Raw genomic sequence first — 24148 nt, 5'->3', positions numbered from 1 at the left:
GTTGCACTGAACATCCTATACAACATTTTTTAAAAATGTTGTGCATTTCTCTTTGGATAAATTCAGATAAGTGGAAATTTTGAAATTGTAGCAACCACTAATATGTTAAATGTGTCTATAGATCCTTAAGATGCCACTTTGGAGTTCAATCTGTGAAGATGCAACATACACAAAAAAATAGTATTTTTTACAATAAAAGTAATTTGTTTACCATTACGGACAGACCAGACTTTGACCCAAACTGGTTTCTCTTTCTTCCTGGAGGTACAAAGTTCTAGAAACCAAACCATTTTGATTTTCGCAAATCACTGTGTCAAAGCAGGCCATGTATGTTTGAAAGCTTCAGCATTTGGAACTATCCAAAAAGGCAAGTGGTCACTAGGTGTGGTAGTCAGTGTCTCTGCTTTTCATTGGGCAAGGTCCTCGAGTCCTGGATCTTTGCATTTGTCCAAACCAGCTGAAAACCATGGTAATCATTTAACCTTTTCCACAGCTTTTTTTTTTTTTTTTTTTTTTGGCGGGGCGGAGGGGGGCTGCATTAGTGGCATGTGGAGGTTCCCAGGCTAGGGGTCACATCAGACCTATAACTGCCGTCCTTCACCACAGCCACAGCAACGCCAGAAACGAGACACATCTGTGACCTATACCACAGCTCACGGCAATGCCAGATCCTTAATCCACTGAGGGAGGGCAGGGATCGAACCCATGACCTCATGGTTCCTAGTTGGATTTGTTTCTGCTGTGCCACAATGGAAACGCCCCACAACCTTTTTACTACCAACAATGGGATTTTTCTCACAGGGAGTCAGTTACCCAGTGAAATCCATTCCTTCTTCCCCTCTTTCAGAGCTGGGCGGGGACTTTATGGTATTGACAGCATGCCAGATCTTCGCAGGAAAAAAACTCTGCCTATTGTACGAGATGTGGTGAGTCATTCCTGTTTAATTCACTGTGATTGCACGTTTTGTCTTTTTCTTTATTAGATGTCATATTGTCTTTCTCATTAAATGCCTAGCCTGTAAATATTTCATAGAATAAAACATAAGAAGCTGAAAGCTAGCAAAGTTATATTTATTATTTCTTTAAAATCTATTAGATGGAGGAAATAACTCTAATCTTTTGACAGTTCTTGATATTAGTTGAAATTACAAATTGAGTTAAAATGGCCCTATAATTGAGTGAAAAAAGTCACACAGCATGTGGAGTTGGCTGATACAACTGGGCTTTGATGTGCTCTGTGTTATAAATGACCACAAGTTTAATTTGCAGTTGAAGGCTGGATTTGAATGTCTTCACCTTAACCCAGTGAGCTTTAATACTTTATAAAGCAAGCAGATAATGTTAATGAATTCTTTATTCTCTTATATTGAGCTCAAGCCTAGCCAAATTAATAAGCTGTTCCACTATCCAAAGAAAACCATAGCTTCCAAGTCATTAAAACCTTTATTAGCCCTGAACATAACTCTGAATGACAAACTCTCCTATAAAGAAATATGCTGAGGACTGCCTAGAGACGAAGGAATTGATAATGGTCTGTATTAAGTTCTAAAAACAAATAGCCCATCGACATGAAAAAGAAATTGTTACTATCATTCACAGTGTTTTCATGTTTTTCTGGAGGCATATTCTTAATAGTTTATTACATGAAAATAAATTTTCCCCCAGAGAAACTGAAGTTTTCCTTTTAGCAACAATGTGCACAATTTCTTGATGCCAGTAATTTTGAATTTTACTATAAAAACCTTCATCTGAAGGTCATCACTCTAGTTTTAAATTAGGAAAGATAAAATCTTGCCTGGAAAGATCTTTTGCTGGAAAGAATGATATATCTGTGCAGTTAACTCAGATTCCTGCCATTATTGTGTGACATTTTTAAAGCATTAGGCTTATTTAACATTATTGTACTCTTTTTCTCACCTGTCATATGTCTAATTATGTATAATTTGTTTCCTCTGTCACTTGGACTCTTCAGGCCATGGTAAGTGACTTTCATTTTTTTTTAATTAATATTTGGTAATCTTCTCAAATGTACACTGCTATTCATGGGATAAAAGAGGGCAAATGGGGAAATAAAAAGACAGAGACATGTAAGAATAAGAAGACTGGGTTCTTCAAGAATTGAACATCTAGTTAAGTTCTGAAAGGCAGGCCAACTAATGTAATAAGCAGGTACAAATACGGACTGGAATAAAGACATAATTTTAGGGACAGTTGGAGAGGAAAGATCATCCTTGGAGGTAAGACCCCTGCAAGTTAACGCCAGCGGGATGGAGATGAATGGAAATTGACCTCCTCACTTAGGACCATATTAAACTTAACAGGGCTCAACGGCTTTGAAGTTCCAAGGAGATATATTTCCGATCAGATGTGTTATTCCACTATGACTTCCCTTTGTTCCTAATGGGAGAGGAGATTTAATATTCCCACATAGAACCTCTGATTTCTAGGGTTCTCTATAGCACTGTTGAATGTATTGTAATTGTGCATGTTTCACGTTGGAGCAGCATGATGTTTCTGTTTTACCGGGGAATCTACAAGGGATTCAACTCTTATTTAGAATCACCTAAGTTACCAGAATTGAGTAAAGAAAACATATCTGGGAATGATGATACTCAGTTGCTGAAGTGGACACTTAAAAGAAAATGAGGGGAGTTCCTGTTGTGGCGCAGTGGAAATGAATCCAGCTAGTAACAGTGAGGTTGCCAGTTTGATCCCTGGCTCCATCAGTGGGTTAAGGATCCAGTGTTACCATGAACTGTGGTGTAGGTTGTAGACGCAGCTTGGAGCCTGCATTGCTGTGGCTGTGGTTGTGGCTGGCGCCTGTGGCTCTGATTCGACCTCTAGCCTAGGAAACTCCATATGCCACAGGTGTGGCCCTAAATATCAAAGAAAGAAGGAAGGAAAGAAAGAAAAAGAAAATAGAGGGAAGAATATTCCAGGAAATTTTGAACACTCGAGAATCACCTCTTACCAAGTATGATGACAGATCAGCTGGCTCTTTATTAATGGTTATGTTTTATGAAGGAAGTTGATCATGACAATCTTGGGGAAAAACAATGTTCTAGAAGCCTCTGGCTAGCCTAGAAACCATGGGCTGATCAGCCTGCCTTGCTGGGTCTCAGTTTTATCATCTGTAAAATGTGGGGACTAGGTTTGATGATTTAAAGGGACTTTTTCAGCTTTATTGTTCCGTGATTCCACATTCTGGATAAATTGGTTGACTATTGAAAAGGGTAGGTCCCTACTGACTAAAGTATGGATAATGATAACATATACTCTTACATTTTTACATCCTACAGAGCAATATGTACATAGAAGCCCCCTCATTGACTGATAACTCATAAATCTGTTTTTTTTTGTTTTGTTTTAAGACCCTGGCTGCCCGGAAATCTGGACTCTCCCTGGCTATGGTGATTAGGACATCGCTAAACAATGAGGAATTGGTAGGTGCAAAGTCCATCACTAACTATGCATTGATCATAGTCTAGGGAAAAGCATTCTCCATGAACCACTTGTTTGTAGTGTTCATTCCAAAGTTCTAGGAATAACTGTGGACATGGGGAAAGTCTGACCCTAAACAAATTTCCTTAGGACCTCAGCTTCCCTATCATACAAATTATCCTCTGTCTGCTGCTCAAATATGCATGCACCTTCCCATTGTTAGAATAATAGGATTATGCTATTTTTATCCTAATGCAGGTTTCTTATTATTGTCCACCTAGAACAATCCGGCTACATTTTTACATAGTTTTAAGTTTTTCCTCCTTTATAAGGATTTCCCAAACACCCTCCTCCCTTTCTGACTGAATTATTTGTTTCCTCCTCTGGGCTTTTCTACATTTAGTCATGACCTCCATAGTACAGCATGGTACTGTGCAGTTAAGAATAAAGGCTACTTGGGCTGAGTCCCATCTCTACCACTGAACTAGTACTGTTACATCTGGCAAGTTAGGTAACTTCTCTGAGCCAGTGTTCTCTGACCTGTACAGTGAGGTGATAATAATACTGAAGATTAAGGAGTGGATAAATGTTTAACACATCGCATACTCTGGGATACAGTAAACAATACTGACATTTTTATTATTTTTTTTTACTACAACTTGGTAATTTTGCATAAACCTTTCCTTTTAGATTCCATATATCTATATCTTGTTTGTTGTTCTTGTTAAATATTTTCATCCTTATTGCTTAGTACACTGTCTGGCATGAGAAAGATGCTTTGTCGATTGTTCTTAAATGAAAGAACCAACATGATTAGAAGGTACAAGTAGGTTGCAAATATCTAGGTCAGGGAATCTTAAATTTGTCTCATTAGAATCACCTGGGGGGAGCTTTAAAGCATGCTGATGTCAGGGTCTCATTCCCAGGGTTTTGATTTAATTGGCTTCAAGTATAGCCTGGATAGAAGAGTTAAGAAAAAAAAAAAAAAGCCTCACAGGCGATTGCAGTGAGCATTAGATGTTGTGCCATGATAACTCCATCCTGCACAGCCATTCTGCTGGGGCTTTTTTCTGAGACAGATTATCTGTGCCTCCTTTATTGTGACTAATGTACTTTGCCTCCCCTAAATTTAGAGACCTTGTCATTCTCAGAGAATAAAAATTTGACCAATAATATTACTTGTTTTACATTTCTGTATACTTAATATTTAAACTCCATTATTTACATTAATGTTTCTCATTCTCTTCTTCCTGCTGTTGTCATCTTCCACCCAAAGCCAGCCTTTCCTAGGACTCTTATCAACAAGCCCCACCCCCTCTCACCCCAGTGTCTGGCAGCAACAGTACATGTCCATTTGAATATCTAGGTGTGACAGCAAGTTCAAAACATTTTGTATTGTACCACAGGATTTCACAAAATGTGGCAGCTTTCCCAGGGGCTTATTCTTATCTACTGGATTTATCACGCCTTGTAATATTTTCACTATAGTGTGTATACAAGAGAAAGTCAACCTTCTCTGGGATTTGAGAAAGTGTCATATTGCTTTCCAAATCTCAAAGTTTCTAGTCTATTGCTTTTGATGAAATAATCGAGGTGGAAGGTTTTTACTGATAGATGCCTAGACCATTCCTTTCTTAGATTTGAAGATGTGGTATTTGGTTTAAAGCACAAATACTCATTCCAATGAAGAGTTAAGAGGGAAGTGATAGAAACTAGGGGAAAGCTACTGCATTTTTTGAGACTCTGACAGAGAGCACACTCTCACTGTATGGTTAAATTAGCTATTGATCTATGTTTCTGTTACTTAAAAATAGCATTTTACTTCTTGAGTTTCAAAAGGCCTAATGTAAAAGGTTTCTCTATGTGGGTATTGGGTGAATAGAGTCCATCAGCTCCCTCTAAAACTCATAGAGCCCATTTCCCAGGGGCCCATGTCCCACAGAGCAAATGAAATAGGATTTCTGTACAACAGGCATATTAAATGTCACTCTTGAAAAGCTGTCACATTAAGTCATTACATGGGCAACTACCATAAATGCCAGAGCAAATCATTTCCACTTCCCAGTGCCACGAGTCCCAGGCACCCTCACTGTGAAAGCGTGAAATATTCACCTTTACATGAAGAAAATTGGCTTGGCCATGTGGAAAATGGTAGCCCTTCTATTTTAATTAAAGAGATGTGTGATAAGAAACTCAGTCATCTTTTCCAAGGAAAGAAAGGGCTGTAAAGTCTGATACAAGATGATAATGGGCCAGCCAGCACTGCCTCCACATATGTGCTGCTGGCATGGATGAAGCATGGCCAGGCGCCCTGTCCATCACCAATCCCAGCTCACCATGAAGAGCTTTGGGGCTGGTTAGGAAGCTCAGCCTTAAAGGACTATAGTTTCTAAATATTCCCTTTAGTTTAATAACACAAGGCAGGATAACAATCTAGTATTGATGTACCTCAACAATAATCTGCCTGACACTGTACTGCTCAGCTTTGTGCTCACTTTCTCAGTGAAGTTTCCTCATTTTGCCCCAACAGTAGCATAATCAATTAAATCCATTCAGTATTTCAACAATATGAATTGACTGTCTGCTGTGTTTCAGGCATTTTTTCAAGTTTTGGAAATAAGGCAGAGAACAACTCATCTAAAAATGCCTGTTGTCATGATGCTTATAATAGAGGAGAGAGGGGCTGATATACTATATTTGCCTTTTTTTTTTTTTGGCCTTTTCTAGGGCCACTCCCGTGGCATGTGGAGATTCCCAGGATAGGGGTCTAATCAGAGCCATAGCCACTGGCCTATGCCAGAACCACAGCAATGTGGAATCCAAGCCACGTCTGCGACCTACACCACAGCTCACAGCAATGCCAGATCCTTGACCACTGCACGACGACAGGAACCCCATATATTTTGTACCTACTAGTGCTGTAGTCCATGATGGAAGTTTCTAGTAGCCAGGGGTATTTAAACTTAAGACAGGTTTAGGTGATGGCTATGGGAAACTCAAGTAGAGTAAGAGATCCAAATCACCAAGCCTAAAAGAGAGTCTAGAACACTTTTTGTTCTAAGTTTATAACCATGTTTGGCCTAATAGCATGTTTATAAGAAGTGTCAATTCTCACTAAGAGTTGATTTGACCAGGAGAGTAGAGGCCCTTCTTTCAATAACAGGATTCAGGCCAAAGAAAAGGGACTGCCATGATCTAGGTGGGAGTAATCAGGAGTTCAGATGTGGGTGTTGTGCCTAGCCTTACACCAGGAAGATCCATGGAAGGAGGAAGCAGATCAGAACTCCTGTCTTGGTACCTGGGGTTCAGTCTGGAAGCTGCAGGCTCACAGTCACCCTGGGGCCCTGCTGTCCTGCTCAGGAACAAGAATCCAGTCGAATACATGAAGGTGCGTTGACATGGTATGACCTGAATTTGAATCTCGGCTCCACCTCTTCCTGCCTTGAGAATTCCTTTCTTATCAGTACACTTTATCTCCCTGAGACTTGTTCACCTCATCCTTACATAAATATAATAATACCTAACTCAAACTGAGTGAGAAATAAATATCTTGCCAAGCATAGCATTGGCAGTCAGGGCAGTGGGGCAGGGACTTAGAATGAGGTGTCCAGAATACACGCTAAGCCCAGTGCCTCCGTGGTGCTTCTGCAAGACAGGGGAGTCATCAGCAGTGACACCAAATACACAGATTATTTCTAGTTTACAAGTGGTATTGCTCTTGGTCCTGCTTCTGTTCTTCTAGAGCATAGTCCTTGATTTGAGAAAAATCTTGGTCCAGGTCCACCATTTACTAGCTGTGGAACTTGGGCAAGTTAATGAATTTTCTTGACTTCATTCTGAGTAATTGTGGCTTCTACAGACAGTCTTATGTAATGATTAGTCTTATGAGTAAATCAGTCATGAAATTATGTCTGTTTTTATACCCAGGGACTTATTCTACTGTTACTCTGCCTTCATGCTTATACAAAAAAAAAAAAAAAAATTGAAAGGTCACATTGTACCTAATCTTTGCTCTGCAAATCTCTCTGATGCTTTTGTCCAGAAATAGCAAAATGATACCTAGAGGACAGTAAATAGATTTCTTCTTCTAAATAGCATGCATAAAGTACATGAAATATGCTTCTAAACAAGAAGCATATTTTTCTCCTGGCATTATCAAAATGTGATGGGTTTTGAGTATAGGAACGAGATGGTTTGAATAGTTCTATGAGAGGAGCCCACAGGATGAAGAGAAAAATAGAACATCATTAGTTAAGTCACTGATTTACCTAGGAAGGGGAAAGAGAAGAAAAATTATGTGGCAAAGGGAGGCGAACAAGCTTTGTTTCCGTTACAAGTGTTAACAGTTGGTAGATTGGAATTTTGGTGGTCCAGAAACACTGGTAATTGTTCTCAGCAGGAAGCTTGATTGCTTTATTTCTCAGACTCATTTTAATTTCCCCATATAGTTATCAATAGAAAACGCAATTCATTCCCTTCCAATGTCCTAATGTTCAAAAATTGATAATATTAAGGCAGCTCCCTTTATTATTATTATTATTTGTCTTTTTGCCTTTTTCTAGGGCCACACCTGCAGCATATGGAGGTTCCTAGGCTAGGGGTCCACTTGGCTCTGGCCCACACCAGAGCCACAGCAATGCGGGATCCGAGCCATGTCTGTGACCCACACCACAGATCACAGCAACGCCGGATCTTCAATCCACTGAGCAAGGCCAGGGATCAAACCTGCAACCTCTGTGGTTCCTAGTCGGATTCGTTAACCACTGAGGCATGACGGGAACTCTAGGCAGCTCACTTTAAATTCCAGTTCCTCAGAGCAAGAGTTTTAAACAAAGTATATGTCTAAAGTATGAGCATCTTTCTTTATCTATAGGTTATACTTGGCTACTAAGTCTCAGCTGAGTGAAAGCATTCCTTACCCTCATATCTACAGATTAAAGCAGTGTCCAGACACAGTAAAAGTTGACTTATATTCTGGAATCTCTTCAGTAATATAAAAATAATGTTTTTTTTTGTTTTTTTTTTTACTTCATTGCAAAAGTCTAATATGCTGGCTATAAATAGGAAAAATACTAGAAGAACATGCACCAAATCATGCCTAACTTTGAAAAAAAATTTTCGTTTTAATGATATTTTGGTTCATACCTTACTTTTTCAGTGAGCATGCATTTTATTATTAATGGAACATACATACACATTAGCAAATAAATGTGTTTCCTGTAGAAGATTTGAAAAGTTTAGAAACATTTAAAGTAGATTATCAGTAAGTCTTCCAAATTGCTGAATCCACTCTGTCCATTGGTCCTAATTCCAATGAGGACCTAATTCTAATGAGGACTCTGCGTGTTCTTCAGACCTCCTTCTGCAGGTCTGGTTCCCTGTTTACCTAGACCAGAGACCATTTCTTGTTAACATGCCCAGTTCCCATCCTTTCATATAAGATAGGATCTGATTAGCAATTAACTTCGCCTCATTATCCTTCTGCCTGTTCTAAGTGTATGTGTGTATGTATATATGTATATATTTTTTTATCTTCCCTTTAACCCAGCTCCTATAGGTGAGTTTCAATCTTCCACTTCCCATGGTTCATGGCTTATTTTAGGGTTTCCCCTTTTTTTTCCTGCTTTGTTTTTATTCAGTGCCCCTTATCCTGTCTTGCCTTATTCCACAAAAACTCCACACTCTCTGTCCTTATAATCTTGTTTAATCTGATCTTATTTTGCAGCTAAAAATATATCTTTTTCCCCCTAAGATGCAGTTTTCCCCTGTGACATGAGAATCCCCTCTCATCAGCTGTATTTTTTGTGTGCTTTCCTTAGCTATTCATTTTCTGAGTTTCTAAGCTAATCATCACTCCATCTTAAGCTTGACTAGATTAAAAAATGTTTTCACATGCTGATTATTTTAGAGTAATTTTCACCTTTGATAATCCATGCCCATATCCCCAAATCAAGAATGAAAAAACTTGCATTATCATTTCTTTGAGACTGGGGACATATACTCTCTAGTGATTTATCTAGTGGTGTTCTCCAGCTTCTATAGTTTTCAAATGTTATACTTTATTTTCATGCCCATTCAGCTGATTTTCAATGTGCTGTCTAGTACATTTTCTGTGTTTCTTATATTTTTGAATTTAGCTTCACTCTCTCTTTTCATGAAATGGACCATGTCCCTTTAACAAAACCAAACCAGCCAAAACATGTCAATGAAACCTTCTCAGCTGTCTCTTCAGAAATGTCTTTCACTTGTTTTCCTTCCGTATGCTTTAATTTTTTAGCAAATATTCCTTATATTTTTATTCCTACCTCAGTCCTAAGGATTCACAGTACTGACTATGTATCACTTGAATTAGGTAAAAAGAAACTGGACATGGGAGGTTAGATAAAATGTGTTAATAATTTAATCTAAAAGTATGAAGAGAAATTTCATATTTGAAAGCAACCCCTTGCCCAACTCTTTCTAAGCTAATATGTATTTCTCACTTTTCTGGTGTTCGGCAACAGACTGTTTTAAAACCACCCAGTATTCTACTGAGTTAGCATTGTTATTTTTTCTACTAAGACTATAAATTATGCCATTACAAATACAACCAAACCCACCACCTCTCAGCTCAGTTGAATATCAAACTGTCTATGGAGAGCTGATGGTAGATCTGTTATGCCAAGAATCATTCAATTCACTTTTATGATATTGATTATCACTCTACTATGCAGTAAAGGGGAAGCAAAGATGAATAATTCATACTTCTAATTCTCATAGAACTCTTAATGGTTCAAGACAAGGCATCTTTATTATGGTATAAAGTCAGGAGATTTTCTAGCTCATACTGTCTTTATTGAAAAGTGATGGATCCACTTGTTCTGTCTATATAAGCCCTAACACAGGGCTCTCTAACTTGAGTAATTCCCATATTTTAAACTACTGTTGCTCTGTAGACTCACTTGAAATATAGAGAGCTTTGACCTGACCCTCATATAGTAGCAAGGCTGGATCTTGCTGTTCAAAAGTTAGAAACATTTTTAGTAAAATTAAGGCCCTGGTAGGAAACCTCCTTCTGCCATTAGCAAACACATTCTGAAAGAGCATATAATGAGGGCAATGTACTAATAAAGGGAAATAGGCTGTTATCGTGCTAGTGCTATGACATTGAAAAATAATGGAAAGTTAGCCATTTCAATACTGTGGGAAGATATTCTGAAATGAGATTTAAGGATGATTAATGCAAAATACAAATTATTCCCTTCTAGCATCATTTATCAGCTAGGCTCCTATAGGATTTATGGAAATAAACATTCATTATGCATCAGGTAGTTGTAAATGTGGCTTCAGATAGTGCTAATCTTTCTCCTAGGAGGTACCCTGCATAGCAGAATATGAGAAACGAAGAGACAGACACATCCAGACAAGTTTCCACTACCAACACTAATGCTTGGTATATATTTAATGTTTGATGTCTAGAGACTAGATTTTCTAGCATCATGCTGTTTGATCTTCAACATAAATGGTAGATAGGTAGAGCAGATAACTGAGGATTAGAAAATTTAAGTCTCTCTGTAGATAACAATACTTTTAAGTATCAAAACATTCATTTGTTTCACACACAAGAAAATGGGCTATGCCCTTAATGTGACCAGGAACAATGATAGGCAGTGTTCAGGCACTAGAGAAACAGGAAATCCAGCTTCTGGCCTAGGAAGTCCATTTCAAAGGTTATGAGGTCATGCCTGTGCTTGGAAACTCAAGTCTCCTGGCTCCTGGTTCAGTGCCCACTCCATCAGTGTCTTCCACTTGCAATTAAAAATTATCTCCCTTTAAAGCCTAAATCACCATGGAAAGAGTGTTACATTTAACTTTTATCTACTACTAGGGCTTTCTTATGGATTATTTGATGATCTGCTTCCTCAGAGATAGGTGACACAAGCAGTTCCCTCTGGAAAGAACTATAGAAGACGTGCACTTTGGGATGAGGAGGAGTGTAGCATTAGGGTATAGAATTGGGGGAGGGTCCTGGTAGGATACAAAAGAGGGGTGGTGATGTTTCTAGAGGGTTAAAGTATTTAAGTATTTCTGCTATTTACTTAAGTATTCCTAATACTTTTTAGGGCCTCACCTGCAGCATATGGAACTTCCCAGTATAGGGGTTGAATCAGAGTTGTAGCTACCCGCCCACACCACAGCCATAGATAGCATTGTGGGATCTGAGCTGTGTCTACAACCTAACTACAGCTGATGGCAATGCCTGGTCCTTAACCCACTGAGGGAGGCCAGAGGTCAAACCTGCATCCTCAGGGATACTAGTCAGGTTGGTAACCCGCTGAGCCCAACGGGAACTCCTTTTTTAAAGTATTTTTTAAATTAAAGAATGATTGGTTTACAATGTTGTGCCAGTTTCTGCTGCACAGCAAAGTGACCCAGGCATGCATATATATACATTTTTTTTCTCGTATCATCTTCCATCATGTTCTGTCCCAATAAATTGGATATAATTCCCTAGGCTATGCAGTAGGGTCTCATTGCTTATCCATTCTAAACTTTTTTTTTTTTTTCCAATTGATGTTTCCTGAGCACCTTGCTGAAGCCAGAGGTTAGGTTAAGCTCTGAGGACTAGTATTCATCATTGTTGTCCGTGTGGAGTTCAGAGGGTAGAGGATGTGGGCATTGTCAAGTAAGCAGAGCACTATGATGTTATGAGAGAAGATTGCACTGCAGTGGAACTTGGTCCAGTCTGCAGATTAGGGAGTTTTTGTGTTCAGTTACATGAATGGGGTCCTGGAACCTGAAAGAAGAATTGCACAGTTATTGTGATGATAGTCATCACTAGAATCAATAACCAAAGGGTTCCCTTGAAATAGCATTTTCAGGGAAAAGTGATAACATGGTTTGTTTTCTGCTGAAATTCTCCAGATCCACTGATGTGGCTTGTGTTGCTAATCTCTCTCATCTTCACAGAAAATTCACGTCTTCAAGAAGACTTTGCAAGCACTGATCTACCCCATGTCCTCTACCACTCCACACAATTTTGAGGTCTGGACGGCGACGACACCTACCTACTGTTATGAGTGTGAAGGGCTCCTGTGGGGCATTGCTCGGCAAGGCATGAAGTGTTTGGAGTGTGGAGTGAAGTGCCACGAAAAGTGCCAGGACCTCCTCAATGCTGACTGTTTGCAGAGTGAGTACTTGGTTGGGCTGAAGAAGTGGGTATGCAGAGCTTGCCTTATCCTGTGTTTTCAGGGCTCGCTAATTCTCAACAAATCCTACCCACCCCCTTCTACCACTCAAATGAAGATAAACACACTGCTCATCAAGCCCTGTAGCTGATTATGCATTTCTGCAGTGTCTGTCTCAGCCTTTTCAGATTCCTCAGAATAAGTACCTAGAGTTGAATCACTTGGGCCAAGTAGAAAACATCAGTGACTTCCAACATGTGTTTCACTTTCATCTTGCTGTAGCCCCACGTGGTAAGAGGGAACATGCAGTCATGTTCCTCAAACAGGGGTTAAAGCACATCCCTGAGATAACAGCAACTGGAATTCTTTTCTAAGCCTACCTGGCACCTGCCTGAAGGAGCCATGCTCTTCTCAGCCCTGCACAGCCCTTGGAATTGGGGGATCATGTGTCTGAATGTTCAAGACAAATCTAACTTACCAGAGAGGTGACCTTGGGCAAGTTTTTCTAACTTCTCAGGGATTCATTTTCTTCTACCAAGTAAACAGCAATGATAAAATTGACTTCAGTGAGTTATTTTCAAGACCAAATGAAATACTTCCTGCTAAGAGTCTGGCAAATAGTAGATGCTCAATGAATATTAATGGTCTCTCCTTTCTTCGGCATTTCTAAATAGGAACCTGTCACTCAGACTCTAATGACAGGTTATCTTAAATTTTCCATTTCTAGCAAAGTCCTTTATACTGGTACTTTAGGTCCAGAAATGCTAAAACATCACACGCTAAAATACATATTACTGACTTTCCATTGCTGGATTTATTTGGTTGTATCTGTTGACCTTAAATAACTAAAACAAACAAACAAACAAAAAAAAAAAACAAAAACAAACAAACAAAAAAAAACCACTGCCAAAGAAATCTATTTAAACATGGATTTTCATTTTCAAATGTTTGTTTTCACATCTAAATGCTGGCACCTTTATTATTTATATAAAGGCAGTCAATGTAAAGTTCATGGGCTGCCTGAAATTGACGGGGAGATGGAAGAGAATGTCAAAATAAAGATTAAATCAGAAATACTGGCCCAGCTGGTTCTTGTGGTAATAGTTACACCTGTTGTACACTTTCTTCTACTGGATTAGTATTCTCCCTCCTCAGTCAGATCAAATTGAGACTGTTTATGGCAATGGACGTGGTTTTTTTGGTTTTTTTTTTTAAGCAAAATAGTACCCCTCATTTGAAAAAATAAAATAACATATTTAAGAATAACTGCTTGGAAGGAAGGGAGATGGATTCAATATTACTCAGCTAATTTACTTGCAAAATCTCATAATACAATTAAAATTCAGTCTACCTGTTTAAAAAATGACTTGTGAACAAGCATCTCAAGAAATGATCTTATTAGGGAAGTGACATTTTGAGAAAACAGATAGGAAAAATATCTAGGAACAATGGCTTGACTCTCTTAAAGAAAGAAATGATTCAGATCATACCTAAGAAGTGAGGCCATTCTATTTCCTCTTTTTTAAAAATTTCAATTTAATTTTGTTTTGTTTTTTTTTGTTTTTTAAGGTCGCACCTGTGGCATATGGAGGGACCCAGCTAGGAGTCCAATTGGAGCTGTAGCCACTGGCCTATACCACAGCCACAGCAATGTGGGATCCAAGCCGTGTCTGTGACCTACACCACAGCTCATGGCAACTCCGGATCCTTAACCCACTGAGCAAGGCCAAGGATCGAACCTGCATCCTCATGGATGCTAGTCATACTCGTTTCCACTGAGCCACAAAGGGAACTCCAAGCCCATTCTTTTTTCAGTCTTATAGGAGGTATCACCCATTCATTAAACTTTAGAAGTATTTTCGTGGTCTATTTCCATTTCTCAAGATAGCATGCATTATTCGGTATTGGTTAAATAAATTAGGTAGGCTTTTCTTTGAAGTTATTCATTAAAATCCACATGTAAATTGGAAGAATCAACAAAAGTGCAGAAAAATGAGAGTAGGTATGGGTGCCCCAGGAAAGGGATATTTTCCTTAGTAAGCTCTCCTTACTTTCTCCTAAAACCCACACTCTCACACTGAATGGAAAAGCGTTTTGCTAATATATGAATTCACTTTCTACACTAACTATAAGTAAGATTTAAAGTTGTCCCCATAAAATCAGTGACATTTCCTTAAGAAATTCCTCTTTTCATTGCTTTAAGCAGAACATTTGCAGTAGTGACACCTTGTATAAAATGCTTCCAAATATGCTAATATTGAAAGGAAAAGAGAGAATTAAGAGAAATCATAGTTGAAAAATATAGCTAATGAAGCCTCCTGTAAACATAAGAAGTTCTATAATTTCCTTTTCAAAATGATCATTCAATTTTTATTTGAACACTTACAGAGAAATTTTCATCTTTTGGCAGACAACTTAATTTATATTAGAAAATTCTAGGTAGTTCCCTGAGTGGTGCAGTGGAAACAAATCCGATTAGGAACCATGAAGTTGCAGGTTCGATCCCTGACCTTACTTAATGGGTTAAGGATCTGCTGTTGCCATGAGCTGTGGTGTAGGTCACAGACGTGGCTCAAATCTAGCATTGCTGTGGCTGTGGCATAGGCCTGCAACTGTATCTCCGTTTAGACCCCTAGCCTGGGAACCTCCACAGGCCATAGAAGTTTGACTTTTGACAAAAGACAAAAAAAAAAAAAAGAAAAAAAAGAAAATTCTAGCTTATAAATTAAAATTTGAACCAAGTCCTCTCTTCTAGTAACTTCTGTTTTTTAAGCCAAATCTTACTTTTGGAGAAAATATTTAGTAAGTTGACTTCTATTGTGTATGATAGTTTTTCATATACTTGAAGATACTAGTCTTGTTTAGGTTTCTACATCTCATTATTTTTCCACTTCTTTTCTGAAGACATTGCAGTCTGTCAACATACATACACACTCAGGCTCAGAGTAAAACAAAAGGAAAAAATAGTCTACATTTGGGTATGACCAGTGACTCCTACAAATGAAAGATGTTTAAAGTTTCTGCAAATTAATTTGAGTTGGGTATTTCATTCCCATCAAGTCTTACACACTTGCTGTCGAGTGAAATTAGACCAGGTGATAAGATCCCACTCACTGTCCCATTACCTCGTGCAGGTGCAGAGATGTATGGAAATATCAGGTAAGGTCCCCAAACAGCCTTATCTCAACTCAGGTCTCACTGACTTTGCTTGGTGGTTCCTACACTTCACCGCCTTTCTGGTCCCAGGCTAAAAGCCGTGTGGAGTGGAAGGTGGGAGCAGAGGATAGGAAAGGGAAACAGCCATCCCTGAGAAAAGAACTGATCCACCATGCCCCTTTCTGTTCCAGGCCAGAACGTAGCCGAGTCCGCCTACTTTTTCTTTAACTCATATCTGTCCTGTTATTTTAAAATACGTTTTATTCATTTTTGGAAACAGCATTTGGTGGTGGAAGACTTGAAATGCGGTCAATAGAGGAGGTATTTCTGACCCTGAATGATATTAGCATAAGCCATAAGGACTCTGCCTAAACAGTTACAGTGGCAGTTTTAAATTAGGAAACAGAAGTTCCTGTTGCAGCTTAATGGAAACGAATCTGACCAGCATCCATGAGGGCTCAGATTCCATCCCTGGCCTTGCTCAGTGAGTTAAGGACCCGGAGTTGCCGTGAGCTGTGGTATAGGTCACAGATGTGGCTCGTATCCTGCATTGCTGTGGCTCTGGTATAGGCCGACGGCTGCAGCTCCGATTGGACCCCTAGCCTGGGAACCTGCATATGCCGTGGGTGCGGCCCTCAAAAGCAAAATAAATTAAAAAATAAATAAAAACTAGGAGACATTTAAAAAAATGTGTGTTGGCTAGGATGAGGTTGTATGCAGAGTGAGACATGTAAAAGATCATATGTGCACTATATTACTTGATTACCTCTTCAAAGTAGAAAAGAGATAACATCAAAATTGAAAAATATGCAAATAATCATAGAACCTAACCCAGTCAGCTGATACTTTCTCACACATCTCCAAAGAAATCCCAGAAATCCTATTGAATGAACATTCTGCTTGATTTTAATTCCTAAGTGCAAATTTCAAGTATCTGCGCAAAAACAGAAAGCATTTCACAAAAATTTCAGGAAATTAGCATCTTGTGAGAGGTGTTATTTTGTTCTCTTCCCCATTGCCATTATGTTAAGCTATTTTTTAGCCATTGTGAATTTGTAACATTAAAAAATCTGGCTCATGCACTCCTGTCTGCAAACTTGATGTGATTTTTTGTTTGTTTGTTTTACCACATTTTGCAACCAAGCAGTCTTAAGACAGTGCGTTATTTGTACATATTGAACAGTTACTGTGGGTAGGAACTTTATTCTTGAATGTCAGATCTAGAAAGAAAGTAATTAATGTTTTCTCTGGACCTATTTCCTACAATTTAGGTGAGTAGAGTGAACGAACACCTATCATGGAAACCTTTGACCTTCTACTCTGTCAACAACAATTATGCAAAATATGGTTATATAATGAATACTCAGGAAGCTTAAAAATAGGATTTTGTGTATCTACTGCTAAAGGGTGGAGACCATAGTCTTTGTTTCCCTAGAATTTCATGCATGTGTGAGCACAGCTTATTGTTTAGTTAGGTAAGCAAAAAACGAGGGCACGAGAACGCAATTAGAAACAGCATGTAATGGTTTAAAGACCATTCTTCCATAGAACATAGTTTATTGTGAAAGTCTTTGAGATCAGTGGATTGGAAAACCCAATCTACTGATTTTACTTAGTTCAAACAGTTCAGTATCATGTCAAGAATCAAATGGATAAACAGTGGGCTGGGTTAGAATTCAGTTCTGTGAACTCCCAGCCTAGTGATCCCTCCTAACTTGTAAAGAAATAGGCAAAGTGAACCCTAGAGGGGAAAATGGAAAATTGCTGAATTTTATTTCTAGTGCTTTTCCCTTCTGCCATCTGGTACCCTTGTCTTTGAGATATTTTGTGCTGTGCAGACCTTTGCTTCCAAGAGCTTCCCATCATGATGACACCTCAAAGCCTCCTTCTATGGCCAACCCACCAAGCTTGGAGTACGCTTTCACTGCCACCTCCTCCAAGCATAGCATTCTCACTGCACTGACTTTTCAGCACTGAGGAGGAAATGATTTGATGATTTAATTTAGGTAAAAGTGCAGTCAATAGTTAAGCTACCTTAATTCAGCAGTCAGTTCCTTAACCCAACGGAATAAAGTCATAATGAGCATTTTCAGCTGTTGGGGTAGGTTGCTGTGGAGAACAAAAAGGGTGAGTATGTCTTGCATAATGCCACAGAGGTAGTCTTGGTAACCTAAGGAAAGGCTATCTGTCTGTCTGTCTGTCTGTCTATATTTTTTTGGTAGTCCTAAGGTATTTGAGAAAGAACTGGCTTCTAATCTTATCACTAGTAAGATTTTTTTTAAAGCCCTCTGAGTAGTATTTTCTTATATTTAAAAAGAATTAATAATAGCTGTCATTACCCTCCAGCTGAAGAGCACAAGGGACACATTTTTTTTTCCCCATTTTTTAAAGTTTTATTGAAATATAGTTGATTTGCAATGTTGTGATAATTTTTGCTGTGCAGTAGAGTGAATCAATTACACATATACACCTATCCATTCTTTTTCAGATTATTTTCCTATATAGGTTTTCACAGAATATTAGGTAAAGGTCCCTCCTCTGTAGAGCAGGTCTGCACTTACGGTTTTAAATTTCAGTTTATTACTCATTGCTTCCATGGAAAATGTACACCTTGGAGAACCATGGAGCTTCTTAGTAAGAGGACATTGAAAACAGAGGATTTCTCTGGATTAGGTGTTGCCTCACAGGGAGGACAATTCTGTTATTGTGAACATTAAAAAAAAAAAAAAAAAAAAAAAAAACCAGGAAAGCAGTAGAGAGTGAGGCTAACATCGGTGCTTAGTAAAGAAACAGTACTCATTTGTATTAGTGAAGGATGTTTGGTATTTTGTGGTTACATTGTGAGCTTGTTTACTTTTGCATTTAGAAAAACTTACGAAGTAGGCTTGCCTGTATTGGTGTAAGAGGAACCATGTGTGAGACCAGTGTCCTGTGAGATTGCTCACTCTCAGCCAGAGAGGGAGAGCAGCATAACCCAGCAGGAGGGCTGGGCCAGCCTCCACCACAGTGACAGCCAGTCTTGTTAGTGTTTCCAAATGTCGGGGGCTATTTTTAAAAAAAGAGAAAAAGAAGGGACTCTGGTGTTTGATTTTTCTTTGTTTCCTTTTTTGTTTTTTGAAAAGTATATGAAGAAATCTAAGAGTAGTAAGACCAAAATGATTTTTCCTCTTCCCATCTTTTCCTTGCTTCTTTTTCCTTTACATAATAAACCATTTTTGAAGTTGGGCCGCCATTTTATTTCTATGATTAATTTGCTCCCTTAGTCTCTATAGATAGTTCTAGACTCTGAAATGATTGGGAAATCTTGAGAAAATGTGTATCTAGATAATGTTTTTGAACTGTAGTTTTGACATAGGATGGTGAGAGTGGATTCCTGATTTTGTGGGGGTTTTTTGGTAGGCAAAAGTTTCTAAACTTATTCTAAAAGTTTGCATTTAGTGAAAATAGGATGATTAAATATGGTGGGGTTGGTATAGGTGGAGGGAGAGGAGAGGGAAGGTGGTTTTGCTTGTTGTTGTCTGTCGCTTTATAGAAGGTGGCAATTCCTTGAAAGGGGGCTCCCTGCCCACATTCCCCACCACCAGTGATGGGACCACCTACAAGAATGGGAGATGGCTCTGTGCCAGATCTGTACTTCTCCAGCTACCCTCCTGTTCAGCAACAGCCTTTTGTTGTTTGTGAGAAATTGTGGGTATGTTTGACTTTGACCTTCTAAGAAAAAGGAGGCAGCTGACTTGAAGATGGGGGAGTTGCAGGGCTGTTTCTTGAAAGATGGAAGGCAGGTTGAAAGATGAGGGTTACGATTATCTTGGTTGTAAAGCAACTAAAGGGAAAGGGTAGAAAAATGCCAACTACATGCCCACCTACACAGTTTCATGGGAAAGAAAAACAGAGGCGTCAAAAGCAGGTCCACCTACGTGATTTTACTGGGAAAGAAAAGAAAAGCAGTGAAGTTCCTCATGCTAGACACTCTTAGGATATAACAGGCCTCAGTATCAGACTCTGAGTACACTATCCACTTTTGTTAACCACCTGCTACCAGGGTTCACTAGCCTCAAGTGCAGATAAGGGCTTATGGATATTAATTTATTATTTGAATTCTGTTGTCTTGTATCTTCAAGTACTTCATCTGCTCCCTATCTAGTAAATACTTATAGCACATTTAGGCTTTGGCAGACACCGAGCATGGCACCTTCTAGAACAAAATTTTCAAGGAGTTCACAAGGCAAGTAATTACGAAGCTCAAAACCCCCGAATTCCTTAAATTGTAATTGAATGTGAAATTCTTTAACGAATGCTTAGATCCTCACCTCTATTTTATGTTTTTATTGAAGTATAGTTGATTTACAGTGTTGTGTTTCAGGTGTACAGCAAAGTGAATCAGTTATATGTACACATGTATGTTTTTTTACACATATCCATTCTTTTACAGATTCTTTTCCTTTATAGATTATTACAAAATATTGAGCATACTTCCCTGTTCTATACAGTAGGTCCTTGTTGGTTATCTATTTTATATATAGTAGTGTGTACAAATGCTTATATTTTCATTTCTCTGATGTTCTGAAATCCCTACACTTATTCAGTTTTTATTAGTGCAACTATATCATATCTCATTTAATGCTTACAATGACCCTGTAAATAAAGACAGTACTGTGATTTCCTTGTGTTTTTCAGATGAAGAAACCAAGGCTTATGGAGAAAAAGTAGCTAGCCCAAGTTCAAAGGGTTAGTAAGTGGCAAATCAGGATTCATAGACAAGGCTCTCTCCTTCTATACCCACAGCACTGTGAGCACTATGCTCTTTTGTCTTATTTAAAAGGGATTTTTTTTTCTTTTTGGCCCTATCTGTGGCATGTGGAAGTTCAAGACCAGGGATCTAACTCATGCCACAGCAGTGACAGCGCTGGATCCTTAACCTGCTATGCCGCCAGGGAACTCTCAAAAGTGATTTTCTTGATTTATTTTTTCCATTTATATTTGTCCTTCCACCTTTGTTTTATGTTATTAATGCATGATGTGTATATGCCAACCAAATTGTGCTTTTAAAAATGGTGGGCACACATTTATTTTCTGAAAATCCCAAATCTGAAGCCAAGGTTCTGGTGTATTTTTTCTCTTCAGAAGATATATTCCATAGCCTGTTTATCATTTTACATTGAATCCATTCCTATTTCTTACAGGATTTTGACCTTATGGTAACAGTGTGCACAAAGTTTATGGCACATTAAATTAAACCTAGAGCCAAATTAAATAAATATAGTAATCATCTTATTTTACATTCTATCACTAATCATTTTTTTTTTTTTGAAGTTAGTCTGAAAGGCTAGAAGGTTAGAGTGTTGGAGATATATGTGTGTGTGTGTGTGTGTGTGTGTGTATACACACACACATTCAGGTAGTTGTATCAGTGTTAACTGATAAATATTGAAGAATTTTGTAAGGCAGTTGCTTAAAAGCAGCCACGTGTGGAGTATGTACAACAGAAATCTGCCAATGCTATAAATCAAAATTGGCTTTTGTTGTTTGGCTTTTTCCCTTGGGGTGGGGGAGAAAATGTGATCACTGATTTTACTAAGGCTGCATTTCTGTTAAAGAAGCGATCAAAAAATAGCTGAGAATGAAGGATAGTGGAGGTAGGTGACTTGAAGAGAGTAGAAATATTTTAGAACATCTGTTGAGAAAAAGAGTAAAGAGGAGAGACTGAGGCCAAGGGAGACTTTGTTACATGTATATAGATACTTATTTGGGAGGAAAACTGAAATTGTAAATCACCATGTAAAAGTGGTAAACTGTGAATTTAGCATGAAATTTAGATGCTTTGGGTAATGAATAAAAATTAAAGAAAAATGAAGGTTTCTAGTTAATTGGCTGCTCCATTAAATTATGTGGAAGGGAACCACGTGGGATGTTTGCTCCTGTCTGAGGTTGAATCCTCTTGCAGTTTTGCTGTGCATAATTGGCTTGTCTGATCTGTCAATTAAATGTTTTTAAAAGTAACAAAGATGCATTCCATTTGGATAATGTTTTACACTTACAAAGTGCTTTCACTGTGTAACATCTCTTTTGATCTCATTTATTGTTGATCTCTGGTTTACATATTACTGTATTTCAATGAAGCTGCTAGATCCACCACACACTTTGACGGAAGCCTCATATAAATACAAATATGTTTTTATGAATTTTATTATATTTATAGTTGTACAACAATCCTCACAACCCAATTTTATAGCATTTCCATCCCAAATCCCCAGTGCATCCCCCCCACCTCCTTCCCCCAGCCTGTCTCATTTGGAAACCATAAGTTTTTCAAAGTCCGTGAGTCAGTAGCTATTCTGCAAAGAAGTTAAATACAAATGTGTTTATCTCTGATGAATTCAAGATAAACAGAATAAGCCTGAAGGAAAATATTAAACCCAAAGAACTGGCAATTCACATCACAAATACTTAAAGTTTTATTAGGAAAATAAGATGAGCTGTGTGGGTTCAGTAAATAGTAAGGCAATGAAAAGTCATTGTAGATGGGTGTCAAAAATTATGACTCTGTTGTGTAGCCCTGAACTCAATAGATCTAAGTTAAATCGTTTCCTTAAGATCAAAAATATAAAATTAGAACTCTTAAAAAGCTATGCATCTTTTCTAGAAATAACAGATAAAAGACTTAAACATAAGTATCTTTTAATGGGCTCTCCTCATTGGTGATTTCATAATTTATGGGTTGTCTGTTATCTGTACATATTAGAGTTGATATGCTATTCCAACATTAAGAACATTGGTGAATGATTTCAAAGCTAATTGTCAAGCTTTCCTAATTAATTATTTATTTAAAGGATTTCAAGAGCTAGTCATTATGTATAGAGATTTAATTTATTAGGAAGAAACATCTCTGGGCATTCCAATCTTGAATTTGGTAGTTATTTTTGGAATGAGCACTTATTATGTGGGTGGTAGTCAGGTGGCTCTTCCTGTTTTTAGAAAAATAATCCAAAATACATTTAACTCTTGGGGACTCTTTTCTAGGGCTTTGACAGAATTGATACCCACAATAATAATAGCTGTTCAGAAATTTGGGAGAACTCAACGTTTTTATGACACTTCTAACCTTTTGAACATTCTTAGATTGGTTTCTACAAACCAGAGTTTGGGGCACTCTGAATGTGTCATGTAACTTTTTCAAGCCTCTGCTGTCCTTTCTATTTAGTGAGTACTGTAATACTTGAAGTAAAATATACCTATTGCAACTATATAGTCTAACCTAAGCTAATTTTACCATATGAGAATTATGTACTATGGAGCTAAGCCACTATTGGTAAATTACAAACAAACTTAATTGCTTAAGGGTGCACAATTCACAAATGTGAAGCTGTCCTAGAGCCTGTTTTAACAGATGACTAAGGCATTTACAATTATCTCTTGTATGGAATACATTAATTTTTGTATTTTTAAATGTAGTTTAAGTCCTCAAAGTTTAAAAAAAAAATCCTTTCTACCAATAGATTATTTATCTCTTTGAGCTTACTCTAATTATACCTTGATTATTATGAAAGTACTTTTTTCTACTTTAGAAAACAAGTGTCATATTTTCAAATAAATGAAGATGTTCACTAAAATGCTGCTGTCAGCTTTCTTTTATGAATTTGTTATAAGGAAAGTTGATAGTCGACTTTTCCTTTTTTGTCTTAGCTTCTGTATGAGCCTAACATAAACAGAATTCAATTCAAAGAACATTACTAAGGCTACTCTTTGTGGTAGGAATTGTACAAATAAATTATCACATTCACTTTCTAAATTTTATGAGATATTAGTATACCTATTGCATAAATACAATATTTCAAAAAATATAATAGCATTTGGTCAATATTTACAGTCATGGAGGTAAAATTTGGAACAATTACTACTTCTAAACACAAGTTTTCTTATTCTTTTCCTTATGTATCAGTTGCTTCTGTGCCAAAAGATGTTTGATTTCAGCAGTGGCAGTTCCTGTACACCCTGATACATGAGCTTTTGCTTTCCTACTTGAAACTCAGGAAAGGACCATGAGTGCTGGAATTACGGTCCACTATTTGCTGGTGGAACTTTGAGCAACCCAGAAGCCACACAGAGCACTGAGACTATCGGGCTTGTGGTTGGAGAAGGTGAAGGACTCAAGAATGGGCTTTGGGAAATCCATCACTGCCATGTTTTATGTTATAAACAAAAGTGCCCAGAAAGTTGAGACCAATCATCAAATCCCGCAAAAAAAAAAAAAAAAAAAAAAAAAACCACTGTCCTAGAAATCGAAGTGTTTTGACTGGAAAGTGAAGATTCAGCCTGTTTAAAACTACAGCATGAGATTTGAGTCTGTGGCCCATTAGGTAGAGGTGGTCCAGTAGCAGTATCTA

At 38.0% G+C, this 24148-nt stretch overlaps 1 protein-coding gene across 1 annotated transcript in view; it reads left to right on the top strand.

Annotated features, from left to right (window-relative positions):
* The first annotated feature begins 3345 nt into the window (after positions 1-3345).
* LOC125120751 (protein unc-13 homolog C-like) overlaps positions 3346-24148 on the top strand; it is a 134677-nt gene continuing 113874 nt past the window's right edge. The window contains exons 1-2 of the mRNA XM_047769189.1: positions 3346-3443; positions 12391-12610. Of these exons, the coding sequence (XP_047625145.1) occupies positions 3408-3443; positions 12391-12610 (256 nt within the window). The 5' untranslated portion in view covers positions 3346-3407. The remainder of the gene's footprint in view (positions 3444-12390; positions 12611-24148) is intronic.

The sequence above is a fragment of the Phacochoerus africanus genome, chromosome 2 (genome assembly GCF_016906955.1).
Source record: "Phacochoerus africanus isolate WHEZ1 chromosome 2, ROS_Pafr_v1, whole genome shotgun sequence".
NCBI classification, from domain to species: Eukaryota; Metazoa; Chordata; class Mammalia; order Artiodactyla; family Suidae; genus Phacochoerus; species Phacochoerus africanus.
This window is presented reverse-complemented; position numbering and strand designations above follow the sequence as displayed.